Source organism: Copadichromis virginalis, linkage group LG16 (assembly GCF_057382275.1).
Source record: "Copadichromis virginalis isolate Kocher_CV1m ecotype Utaka linkage group LG16, C_Virginalis_male_GT1.1, whole genome shotgun sequence".
NCBI lineage: Eukaryota > Metazoa > Chordata > Actinopteri > Cichliformes > Cichlidae > Copadichromis > Copadichromis virginalis.
The window spans coordinates 16,129,641-16,141,250 of record NC_140633.1 but is presented as its reverse complement, the minus strand read 5'-3'; the positions used below and the strand labels follow the sequence as shown (position 1 = coordinate 16,141,250).

The window sequence follows — 11,610 nt, the reverse complement described above, 5'->3', positions numbered from 1 at the left end:
GCGCATGCGCACTGAGTGCCGCATTGTCAATTCTGGGAAGAAAAGAAGAGCCGCATATCCTTTGATTTTTTTTCACTCGTCTTTATATGGCACTTTTTAAAAATACAAATTTAGATCAATTATAAGAGTCACAGAACACAAGTTCGACGAACAAAATACCGCGCACAGTAAGAATGACTTATTCATAGAAATGATTCATTCTCAGAAAACACATCACCCCCTCTGGAAACGTTCTTTCTCGTCTGCTTATATTTTTTCCGATCTTTAAAATGTATTCTAGGAAACGTAGACGGGGTTATTGTAGTGAATTCTTTGGGTAATATATTGGCAACCTTCTAGAAGCTCCTCTGAAGGTTATTATTTTTGATAACCTCTAAGGAGCGTTACCTAAAGTTAATATTTAAATTTAAATATATATATACATAGTTAAAAAAAAAACCTGGTAAATGGTTTCACAAACAATAGAATTCCGGAATGTCCATTTAAAAAAAGAGACTAAACTTTTTATCATTGTACGAATGCACAAAGCATTGTATAATTTAATTATTGCCTTTATTTTCGACAAAGATTTAAATCCTTTTTTGAAAATAGAAAAATATGGCAGTCATTGATAATATTAACCCGAGGCTTTTAGCTTTTAGTCAAATTTTAATGTTTTAATGGCGACAAAAGTTGCTCAATAACTAGCAGATAATCATAATAATCGAGGCACAGACACCAACACATTTCGTGTTGGTGTCTGAATGGAGTTTCAGTGATTAGCCGCGTGGTTTTCTGTTGCAGCCTCCGGGCTGCAGGGGGCGCCGGAGAAATCCTGGGAAATATCTCGGAAGTCAATACCACGTGAAGGATGTTTGACTTGTTTTCACCGGTGCACTGCTGTGCAGGCACACAAATGTGTCGGTCTGTTTTTATTTAAGACATTGTGGGAAACGTGGAGGTGTTTCATTGTGACGTTATGCGATAACTTGCCGTCACTATGCCAGCAACAAACAGAAAAGCGCAGAAGAAGGGGAGGGACACCGCCGTAAGTGTTGTTTCACTATTCACAGTACTTAACAGTATTATGTGTAAACACACCACTGTTTACTTTAGCTCTACTATATTATGAAGTACACGATGTCAATTATATTGCTGCTGATGGTTGAACCACAATATTGCGGTTGTATTCAAAAAATATTAGATGTGTAAGAAGATATTAAAAATGAGCTCAGTCTCTGTCTATTTCAGCACTACATGCCAGATGGTTACTAGTACATATGTAATAGAATAAGATGTATCACAGTACAGCTCTGTGTGTTTCTTGAACCCTAGACTAGCTTTGCATGATTCACAGTTAAAAATAAGTCATATTTACCTAAAACTTTAGGGACTTCTCATGCATGCGCTAACCTCATTATTTGAATCTGTGGCCATGTTTAATTTGAGAATCCACCCCTGTAACAGTAGTCTCATTGCACATGTGCATACTTTAAAATGATGATATGAGTATATGCAACATTTGTATGTATATGTGACATCCTTCAATGGAAGGATAAGAAAGAAGATCATTAAAGGTCTTAAAAAGTCTTGCACTGTGTTTTGGGAGATTTATTTCTGCTGGTTCTTTGTTGTTCCTTAAAACAGGTGCAGGGAACCAATGACAGCAGTGTGGTGAGCAAAGTGTCTGCTGCAGCACAGGGCTACTTCAACGACGCCTTCCTTCAACACTTTGTGTGCAAAGTGGCCAGGAGAGCGCCGCTTATCAACAGGTCAGATATTGTTTTCTCTTCTTTCATGCACCTCGGATGTATGTGGTGATGGTTTACTCTATAAACAAAATTTATACAGTAATTTATACAGTAAGCAGCAGCAATAGAATTACTCTCATGTGCAGGGGAGGTGATGCACACCACATGTATGTATGTATGTAGCTGGCAGGGGGTACTGGGTAAAAATGTCTTGTGTAAATTAAAGTTTCTTTGGATGTTTCAGGGGCTATTATGTGCGCTGGAAAGCTGTGGACCACTGTGTGAGGAAATTCCTTCAGATTACAGAAAAATGCCCTGAAAGACAGGTAAGCTGTCAGCGTATCGTCCAATCAGTCTTTCTGGAAGCAGGTCACTTGTAATCATGTAATACCTCTTGGCACTTACTAGAGCAGTTATTTTAAATCATTATCCAGAGTAGTGGTCATTTCACTGATCAAAGGAAAACAAAAAGTGTCTATAGAATCTGAGTCAAATATGATTTAAAAATGTTCAACGTTCACTGACTTAATGTTTAAAAAGCTTTTTCTCTTTAAGACTGCCATCATCTTCCATGTTACCAAATGTTCCCATCTTTTGTATAGGTTTCCATTCCGATTGGTGTCTTTATTTTTCAACCTCACTTCCCTGGTTTAGATCTTGTCTTTGGGTGCGGGCTTCGACTCTTTGTATTTCCGCCTACGTGGAGATGGAGCTCTGAGCGGGGCTGTTGTGTTTGAGGTAGATTTTCCTGATGTCTCTCAGCGCAAGGCTGCCCTCATCACTTCTAATATAACACTAAGGGGGATGATAGACTCCCAGTCACCGTCACTTACAGGTTTGTCTTTTTTTTCTTGGTAGTGGTTTAAAAAAATTATTTGTCAGGTAAAAGATGTACAGTGGGGCAAAAAAGTATTTAGTCAGCCACCGATTGTGCAAGTTCCCCCACTTAAAATGATGACAGAGGTCAGTAATTTGCACCAGAGGTACACTTCAACTGTGAGAGACAGAATGTGAAAAAAAAATCCATGAATCCACATGGTAGGATTTGTAAAGAATTTATTCGTAAATTAGGGTGGAAAATAAGTATTTGGTCACCTCAAACAAGGAAAATCTCTGGCTCTCACAGACCTGTAACGTCTTCTGTAAGAAGCTTTTCTGTCCCCCACTCGTTACCTGTATGAATGGCACCTGTTTGAACTCATCATCTGTATAAAAGACACCTGTCCACAGCCTCAAACAGTCAGACTCCAAACTCCGCCATGGCCAGGACCAAAGAGCTTTCGAAGGACACCAGGAAAAGTATTGTAGACCTGCACCAGACTGGGAAGAGTGAATCTACAATAGGCAAGCAGCTTGGTGTGAAAAAATCAACTGTGGGAGCAATCATCAGAAAATGGAAGACATACAAGACCACTGATAATCTCCCTCGATCTGGGGCTCCACGCAAGATCTCATCCCGTGGGGTCAAAATGATCATGAGAACGGTGAGCAAAGATCCCAGAACCACACGGGGGGACCTGGTGAATGACCTGCAGAGAGCTGGGACCAAAGTAACAAAGGTCACCATCAGTAACACACTACAACGGCAGGGAATCAAATCCCGCAGTGCCAGACGTGTTCCGCTGCTGAAGCCAGTGCATGTCCAGGCCCGTCTGAAGTTTGCCAGAGAGCACATGGATGATACAGCAGAGGATTGGGAGAATGTCATGTGGTCAGATGAAACCAAAGTAGAACTTTTTGGTATAAACTCAACTCGTCGTGTTTGGAGGAAGAAGAATACTGAGTTGCATCCCAAGAACACCATACCTACTGTGAAGCATGGGGGTGGAAACATCATGCTATGGGGCTGTTTTTCTGCCAAGGGGACAGGACGACTGATCCGTGTTAAGGACAGAATGAATGGGACCATGTATCGTGAGATTTTGAGCCAAAACCTCCTTCCATCAGTGAGAACTTTGAAGATGAAACGAGGCTGGGTCTTCCAACATGACAATGATCCAAAACACACCGCCCGGGCAACAAAGGAGTGGCTCCGTAAGAAGCATTTGAAAGTCCTGGAGTGGCCTAGCCAGTCTCCAGACCTCAACCCCATAGAAAATCTGTGGCGGGAGTTGAAAGTCCGTGTTGCTCGGCGACAGCCCCAAAACATCACTGCTCTCGAGAAGATCTGCATGGAGGAATGGGCCAAAATACCAGCTACTGTGTGTGCAAACCTGGTAAAGACCTATAGTAAACGTTTGACCTCTGTTATTGCCAACAAAGGTTATGTTACAAAGTATTGAGTTGTATTTTTGTTATTGACCAAATACTTATTTTCCACCCTGATTTACGAATAAATTCTTTACAAATCCTACCATGTGGATTCATGGATTTTTTTTTCACATTCTGTCTCTCACAGTTGAAGTGTACCTCTGGTGCAAATTACTGACCTCTGTCATCATTTTAGGTGGGGGAACTTGCACAATCGGTGGCTGACTAAATACTTTTTTGCCCCACTGTAAGAGGTTAGTATGGCATAGTTTAGTTTGGTGAATGGCTGCTTGTGTTTCTTCAGGACCTGTCTATGTGTCCAGCAGTCAGTACCGTCTGTTAGGAGTGGATGTTAGAGAGGAGTCCAAGGTGGAAGAGGCTCTGCGTGTAGCTGGGCTGGACTGGGCTGCCCCTACCCTGATTCTTTCTGAAGTGGTGCTCACCTACATGGAAACACAATGGTGCAGTAATGTATAAAATGTGAACTAGAGATGAATTTGCATACACTTGGGCGTGTAACGCTAGTTAGATGATGGCAATATGTAGCAAAAACTGAGAATTTATGATCAAAGCAAATCACATTTAAAGCCGTTGGATGTTGTGTGTCTTTCAGGTCTGATGCCATCATTGGTTGGGCAGCAAAGCTCCTGCCACAGTCTCTCTTTGTTATGTATGAGCAGATCCATCCGCACGATCCCTTTGGTCAGATCATGCAGGAGCATTTCCAGAAACTCAATTCAACTCTGCATGCACTTCGACAATACCCAGACACCGCCGCACAAAGGCACCGCTTCCTGGACAAGGTCAATACACAACCTATACACAAGACACTTCCTGTATCTTTTCACTTCTTTGAACAAGCACAATACCTCAGACCCAGGTACCAATTGAATAAAAAAAAAAAACACAGTCGAGGCATATTCAAAACGTCCCTGTTCCTCCTGTGAAGGTTAAATATATGGCGTCTTTGTCTCCAGGGCTGGGAAGAGTGCGTGTGCCTGGATATGAATAATTTCCTCTTCGGGCTGGTCCCTGAGGAGGAGAGATGCAGATTGGAGAGCCTGGAGCCTTTTGATGAATATGAGGTCAGCTGGGTCTCAGCATTGCATCTTCTATAAAAGTGTGCACTACTGATCAGAAGAGCTCACTTGATTTGGTTTGGATGACACGTTTTGTCATTTATCACTAAACCGCTGCCGAAAGTTTATTTATTGTTGTGACCTTTAGAAAACCTCTTTTCCAATTAATGTTAGTACAGCTGAAAACCACAGTGCTTATTCAAGAAGCGATCTGTGTTTGTAGTTGAGTGTCAGCCTCTGTGGGGAGGAGTGCACACAATGAAGATGTTAGGATTATTTGACTCTACAGTTTCCAACTATGAGGGGAGAGTGTGTCCAGTCTGGCCCACTCTCTGTGGTTTTTGGGAACCGTTATGGACGGCATGCTGGAGCAATGGTTCATTCTTTCACCTCACCATAGAATGCTCTAGTTTTGAACCCGGGCACTTTCACACTGGCTTCACTCTGCAGTCCTGAAAGCTACACCCGTCTTTTATTTTGTCTCTCACGTACCACTTACTTTTTACCTTCATCATTTGTAATATAAGTATCTTTGAACCTGCTATTAAACAAAGAGTAAAAAGTCAACACAGTAGCTAACATCAGAATCATTCAATGATTGTAGAAGAAGAGCTTTATGGAAAAGTTACAAATGAACTTCATAAAATTTGGTGTTAGTTCAAATAAAGAAGATATAAAACCTCATTTTATTTTTTGGCACAACACCGGAACAACTACATTCTACCACTGACTCCTCACCTGTCTGCTCTCAGGAGTGGCACCAAAAATGTTCCCATTACTTCATCCTTACTGCATCTCGAGGCTCTTTGATGGCGCAGGCTTTACTCCCTCGAGCTCCAGGTAGCTTTCACTTTTCACTCCTCGACTTGACACTAACAAGCATTTGAAATGGGACGTTCTGTATGCATGTTGAAGTTGTGTTGTTGCTTTAGAATCTCCTGTGCCATCTGTTGGCCCTTCTTGGAGCACAACAGCCCTGAGTGTTCGGACCACACCGGTATGCGTGGAGGGGCTGGGGATGGCTTCTGCGTCAGTGAGGCCAGGGTGGGTCCTGCTAACAGGAGGCTCCAGCAGAGGAGGCAGAAGAGCAGCGATCAGACTCCTGCTCAGAGAACAGGAAGGCTGGAGGTCCGTCAGTGTGGAGCCATCAGCAGATGTTGGTGAGGGTTTTTTTTTTTCTTTGGGGGAGGGGCAGCCGGTCTTGATTTAGCCAGGAAAAGTTAGTAATTTTCCCTTCTTATCCCAGGTGTGCGACTTTACCACACAGTTACCCCTATACCTGGAGTGGGTGCTGTGGTATTTGGAGGTCGCTCCTCTCCACTCAACCCGGTCAGAAGCCTTTTCAAAATGACCTTTAGCCTCTGTGGTGCTCTGGAGTCAGGGGGCCAAGATGCACCGAAGCTTTGTATGGAGGAGATGATGTGTACAGGCAGTCCACCACCGCCAAGATGGAGGCACTCTGCTACCCTAACCAGACACAGAGGTGAGGGAAAACAGGAAGTCTTGTAGGATCCTTTTGCCTTACACTCTTTCTTTTTTTTCCCTCTTCCTGTTTGTAGCTTTTTCTTTCTTTTTCTCTTTTTTCATTCCATTTGTTCTTTTGCTTTATGCTTTTCTCACATCTTTGCTTCGCCTTCTCTCTGCCAGTCTTTTATCCCATCCCTGCTTTTTCGTTACACACTGACTCCCTGTCACATCTCTGCAGGCAGAGAGTTTGTGTTTGTGTTTGGTGGAAAGAACCAATCAGGGGCCGTTTTGGGTGACGGATACTTCCTGAGTGTCGACCAGCAGCACTGGACTGAGGTTTGCTTGTTGTTACAATTTTAAACCCAGATTCTTAATGTTGCACGCACAAGTTTATTATCACATCACACAGGGCCCGTATGCATATAAACCTCCACATATTAGATATGTAAGGTATATTTTGAAGGAGTCATTTAGTAGATTTCAAGAATACAAGTATGGAGCAAGAACATAACGTGCACATGACTCATACATGACCACTGGGTGTCATTTACAGATCCCAGTAGAGGGCGTAGCACCAGAGGCTCGTCACTCTCACTCTGCATGCTCATATAAAGGTGGTGGTGTGGTGTTTGGAGGGCTGAGCAGAGCAGGAGTGCCCCTGGATGACACGGTAATCCTGACACCAACTGAAAGAGGCTTCTGCTGGGAGAGAATAGATGTACAGCCCCCTCCTGTACCCAGGTCTGTTGTGCCTCAGACACCATAACCAAACTCCAAGTTTCTGCTAAAGAAACTCTTTGATGAGATTTCCATTGTGTGCTTCGTTTTAGATACTCTCACTGTGCCCATGTGAGTGGTGAGAAGCTGGTTGTGGTAGGTGGAGTCTGGCTGCATTCAGACGGCGTGCCAGGCGTTGTTGTGATCAACATCACCACGTGCAGCAGTATGGAGTACAGTCTGGACACGGTTAGTGATCATTTATTGCACTTATAGTTATTCTAAAGGAAATCTAGCACCAACCAATGTTCTTCATCGACCTCAGGCCTTAAAGCCTCCAGGTTTGTTGCTTAAAAACTAGCACTGTTCCACTTCTGTGAGGAAAAGCAGAACTGAATTATCCGATGTTAATTACTAATGTATGTCCTGTCATGTGTAGACCTCAGTGCCCTGGCCTCTGATGCTCCACTCATTTTGCTCTGAGATGACGGACTCAGAAGATCCAGAGCTGCTCTTGATAGGTGGAGGAGGAAACTGTTTCTCTTTTGGGACTCACTGGAACCCTCAGCCTGTCACTGTGGACCTCAAACTCATGCTGGGCTGAATCAGCCTTGAGTATTTCCAAAATAAAGTACCAAAAGGTGGACTTATGTCAAGTCTGTTGAAGGGTCCAGACAAGTGCCTGCTTCTTATTGTAATTTTCATAATTATATAAGAAAACCTCTCATATTGACCGAGCAGCAACCTCCAGGGTGCCGAAGCAGAAGTGCCCAAAACTGTAGTTCCTCTAGTGGCCACTCGAGGCAGAGACTCCCATATTATAATGTTCAACTTTACAGCAGAAATAAACATTTCTACAACCTGTTCCGGAGATATGTTTTGTCTTTATAACTTATTTCTTCCTTTAACTATACAGACCCCTTATATAATTTAAGGGGTTTCAAGGCTGTGGCTGTGACTGACTTGCCCATAGCTGCTAGCTGTCAACAAGGTGTCAGCCCAACTAATTCCAGTCTTTGCCTTGAGAAGCCTTTTCAGTGCACTTATACTTGAAAGTGGACTTATGTCAAGTCTTTATCCTGTCTTCCTTCTCTCACCCCAACCGGTCACAGCAGATGGCCCCGCCCCTCCCTGAGCCTGGTTCTGCCGCAGGTTTCTTCCTGTTAAAAGGGAGTTTTTCCTTCCCACTGTCGCCAAAGTGCTTTCTCATAGGGGGTCATATGATTGTTGGGTTTTTCTCTGTATCTATTATTGAACGATCTACTGTGCAATATAAAGCGCTTTGAGGCGACTGTTGTTGTGATTTGGCGCTGTATAAATAAAATTGAATTGAAATATAATACGACTTTAACAGCCTGCTAGAAGTTTATTTTTTATACATTGCTGAAATTAGCAAGTTTCAACAGTTTGATAGATTGGTATGAAGTGATGATCTCCTACTGGGCAGACTCGAGGCTACACTAGCTCTATACTCCACCTAATGGTACAAACCTCTGTGACACAGAATTCCAGCCGAAATTTGAATTTGAAAACTTGAATGGACGGGTGGGTTTTTAAACTATAACTTTCACCACCAGGTGGCAGCATTTCATCAGTGGATGCTTGAAATGTTTTTAGATGTTTCCTGTTTTGTTTTTGTTTGTTTGTTTGTTTGTTTTTTGTCTATCATTTTAAATAAATTGTGTTGTTAAATAACGGTTGGAGAGATTTGCCGTGACAGCGTGTCCCACCTGTCGCAGGGCGAGAGGCAGGGTATACTTGGACAGGCCACCAGTCTGTCAGAGGGTTAACTCACAGAGACACAGAAAGCTAAGACTCAAACCCAAGACCTTCTTGCTGTGAGGTCACCGTGTTAACCACCGTTGTGCAGTTAGGAGGGATGGTGCTGGCTTGTTTTTTTCTTTAGTGAATAAACTTTAGTTATGTGCTAAAATGGTTCAAAACATGCATGGAAATAATCCACAGAAAGATTATTGTGCTTACTTGGCAGGTTTTATTTTTGAGACCTTAGTTCAAAATCGCAAACATGGTTGATGAAGGTTATAATTACATTTTTAACTCATAATGCCCAGACAGTCTTCTTGATATTTTTGGATGGAGTTTAAATTATTCAGTGAAGCGCCTAAAAGACTGGACAGCAGGACTGGCAGCACCCCAATCCCCAGGCTTGCGGTATTCTCCCTTCTCCAAGAAGTACTGACGTCCACGGTAGTTGGAGTGCTCGTAGAAAACCCACCAACCATCGTAGACCTTACAGGAGTTGACCTCCCTCCAGCGGAACTTTTCCAGAAGTGAGGGGCAGTCCTCTGTGGCCTCCAGGGCCTGGCCGCCAAAGTCTGCCTTCTCATAAAGCTGCATCTTGTACTGGGTCCCACTGGTCTGGAAAGTGAGGGAGGGAGAAAGGAGGTGAAGATGGAGGTTAGTGCAGGGAAAAGAAAGGGAAAGGGAGGATACAATGAGATTAGAATTAGAATCTAATTGGAAAATTCGTACACTACATGTACACCTAGTTTGAAATTTGTCAGATACAGTGTGGCAGTTTAGAGAAAAGCTAATCCAAATTATTGATTATTTTTAAAATTGTAGTTCATTAGTTTCATTTGTCTTTGCTTGTGTTTAATGATGCTGTCACCTCTCAGCCGGTCACAGCACATGGCTGTCTCTCCCTAAGCCTGAGGTCTCTTTCTATTGGAAGCACTTTTCTTTTCCCCACAGTCGCCACGTGCTGCTCATAGTGGGATCATCTGACTCTTGGGGTTCACTTTAATATAAAGTTAGTTTATTGTCTTGCTAGCTGCAAGTAAAATAACAAACAAGTATCTGAGTGTATAATTTGCCTCTCGATGATCATGGTAAACTAGTCTGTTGAAGGACTGTATACTCGGTATATTTGCCATAATCAGTGAGATACCTTACATTAATCAATCCTTCATTGTTTGCAGTGTGCTCACTGTTTTGTGCCTTTATAAATAGAACCAAACTGTACACACGCATTTACTAACTGCATTGATTTAAAGAGGCTGCAGACTGTGGGTCAGCTGGACCAAAGCCTGCTCATACAAAGAGACTGATGTCACGCTGGTCTCCATCGACACAGCACTGCGGTAGCATGAACATGACTGGATGTCATCTCTCACATAGTAAATGCTTTTTTGGGATGCCCTGAGCCCGCTGTGCCTTCAGTCTTTTAAGATATTCAAAAATTAGACTCCACACCTGCGGAGAACATTGTGAAGACTTCAGCTCTTTGTCATTGAGCGTGCAGTCTGTGCTCACAGTGCACAGTCAATAACAAATGACAGACAGGCTAAAAAAATGTGCACCTGCAGCAGAGCAGCATGCAGGCAACGCCTGACTTACAAAGTGGATCATCTTGCAGGAACTGAGGTGGTCGTTCAGTCCCATCCAGCGCTGATACTCTGGGTACTCCCCCCTGCTCAAGACATACTGGTAGCCCATGTAGTTTGGTCTCTCGTACACCACCCAGGCTCCACTCTCCACCCGGATGGAGTTGCAGCGGCTCAGGTAGGTGTGAAAATCTGAGCAGTCACTGTCGCACTCATAACGACGGCCCTGGAAGTTCTTGTCCTCGTAGAAGACGATCTGAGGGGGGAACGCATAACAGTCTCAGTGCTCGTCCACCTTTCACATTTGCTCTGTTAGGCAGTCTAAAGCCTGGTCCCTGTCTGAAAGCTCAGACATTTTAAAGCAAAGCCACTGTTAACAGCTGCTCAAACAAGCAGTGAGGCTTTAATTTACAACAGAGTATAAGGAAACAACATCTGCAGCAAACCTCTGTACTCTCCCACATGCACTTTTGAACCCGCACATTAAAACTAAACTCTTTGCATTGACTCACCCTGCCCATCTTGGATATATTGTGTGGGATAGCCTTGGTGATGATGAGTGATGGTGATGCTTCCCCCTGAGGTCTTGATGTTGCACTGGCCTTTGAGCAAGTGCCTTTTATATGCCCGCTTTCCCACATTTATAAACAGCAACAGTGGAGGCAAAAGGGGAACAATCGCTTTGTCATGAAAATGAGATCCAAAAATTGAGTCAGTGATTCTAGTGCTATTCAGTTTTTCCAGAAAAGCGAGGAAGGATTACGGCATAATGGCCAGGCGTGGGTAAGCGTCCATTGACCCCACTACTCTACTGGCTGGGTCCAGTGCCCACCGTTACACATGCCAGCTCCACCAGCTTGCTCCCACCTGGCAAGGACCTGCCAACTCATGACTTATTGCTTTTTTGGATGGATCCACATGAAGCAGTGGTGAAAGTATTCACATCTAATAAGTAAAAATGGGAAACACAAATGGAGTGACCTCACTTCAAAATTTCAGTCTGAAAGTGCTGAAATAACA

General features: G+C 43.3%; 2 protein-coding genes across 2 annotated transcripts; one reads left to right on the top strand and one right to left on the bottom strand.

Annotated features, from left to right (window-relative positions):
• lcmt2 (leucine carboxyl methyltransferase 2) lies at positions 1 to 8,114 on the top strand. The gene is made up of 14 exons (XM_085435582.1): positions 1 to 1,027; positions 1,627 to 1,751; positions 1,975 to 2,056; positions 2,385 to 2,565; positions 4,285 to 4,441; positions 4,594 to 4,783; positions 4,958 to 5,065; positions 5,812 to 5,899; positions 5,992 to 6,219; positions 6,306 to 6,542; positions 6,765 to 6,862; positions 7,080 to 7,267; positions 7,357 to 7,492; positions 7,683 to 8,114. The coding sequence occupies exons 1-14, from the start codon at positions 980 to 982 to the stop codon at positions 7,845 to 7,847; spliced, it is 2,031 nt and encodes a 676-aa protein (XP_085291708.1). The 5' UTR covers positions 1 to 979; the 3' UTR covers positions 7,848 to 8,114.
• Positions 8,115 to 9,225: 1,111 nt separating this feature from the next.
• On the bottom strand, positions 9,226 to 11,480 carry crygs2 (crystallin, gamma S2). The gene is made up of 3 exons (XM_085435085.1): positions 11,423 to 11,480; positions 10,604 to 10,869; positions 9,226 to 9,622 (listed from the first exon to the last, which is right to left on the bottom strand). The coding sequence occupies exons 1-3, from the start codon at positions 11,478 to 11,480 to the stop codon at positions 9,350 to 9,352; spliced, it is 597 nt and encodes a 198-aa protein (XP_085291211.1). The 3' UTR covers positions 9,226 to 9,349.
• Positions 11,481 to 11,610: the final 130 nt, after the last annotated feature.

Excerpts from the sequence above, each read along its gene's own strand:
- crygs2 (XM_085435085.1), bottom strand. The coding sequence starts at position 11,480 with ATGAGTTGGCAGGTCCTTGCCAGGTGGGAGCAAGCTGGTGGAGCTGGC. Across the intron at positions 10,870-11,422 it reads TGGAGCTGGCATGTGTAACG|ACTGTTATGCGTTCCCCCCT; the intron begins GTGGGCACTGGA and ends ACGAGCACTGAG. Across the intron at positions 9,623-10,603 it reads CCTGCAAGATGATCCACTTT|ACCAGTGGGACCCAGTACAA; the intron begins GTAAGTCAGGCG and ends CTCACTTTCCAG.
- lcmt2 (XM_085435582.1), top strand. The coding sequence starts at position 980 with ATGCCAGCAACAAACAGAAAAGCGCAGAAGAAGGGGAGGGACACCGCC. Across the intron at positions 2,057-2,384 it reads AAAAATGCCCTGAAAGACAG|ATCTTGTCTTTGGGTGCGGG; the intron begins GTAAGCTGTCAG and ends TCCCTGGTTTAG. Across the intron at positions 7,493-7,682 it reads TGGAGTACAGTCTGGACACG|ACCTCAGTGCCCTGGCCTCT; the intron begins GTTAGTGATCAT and ends TGTCATGTGTAG.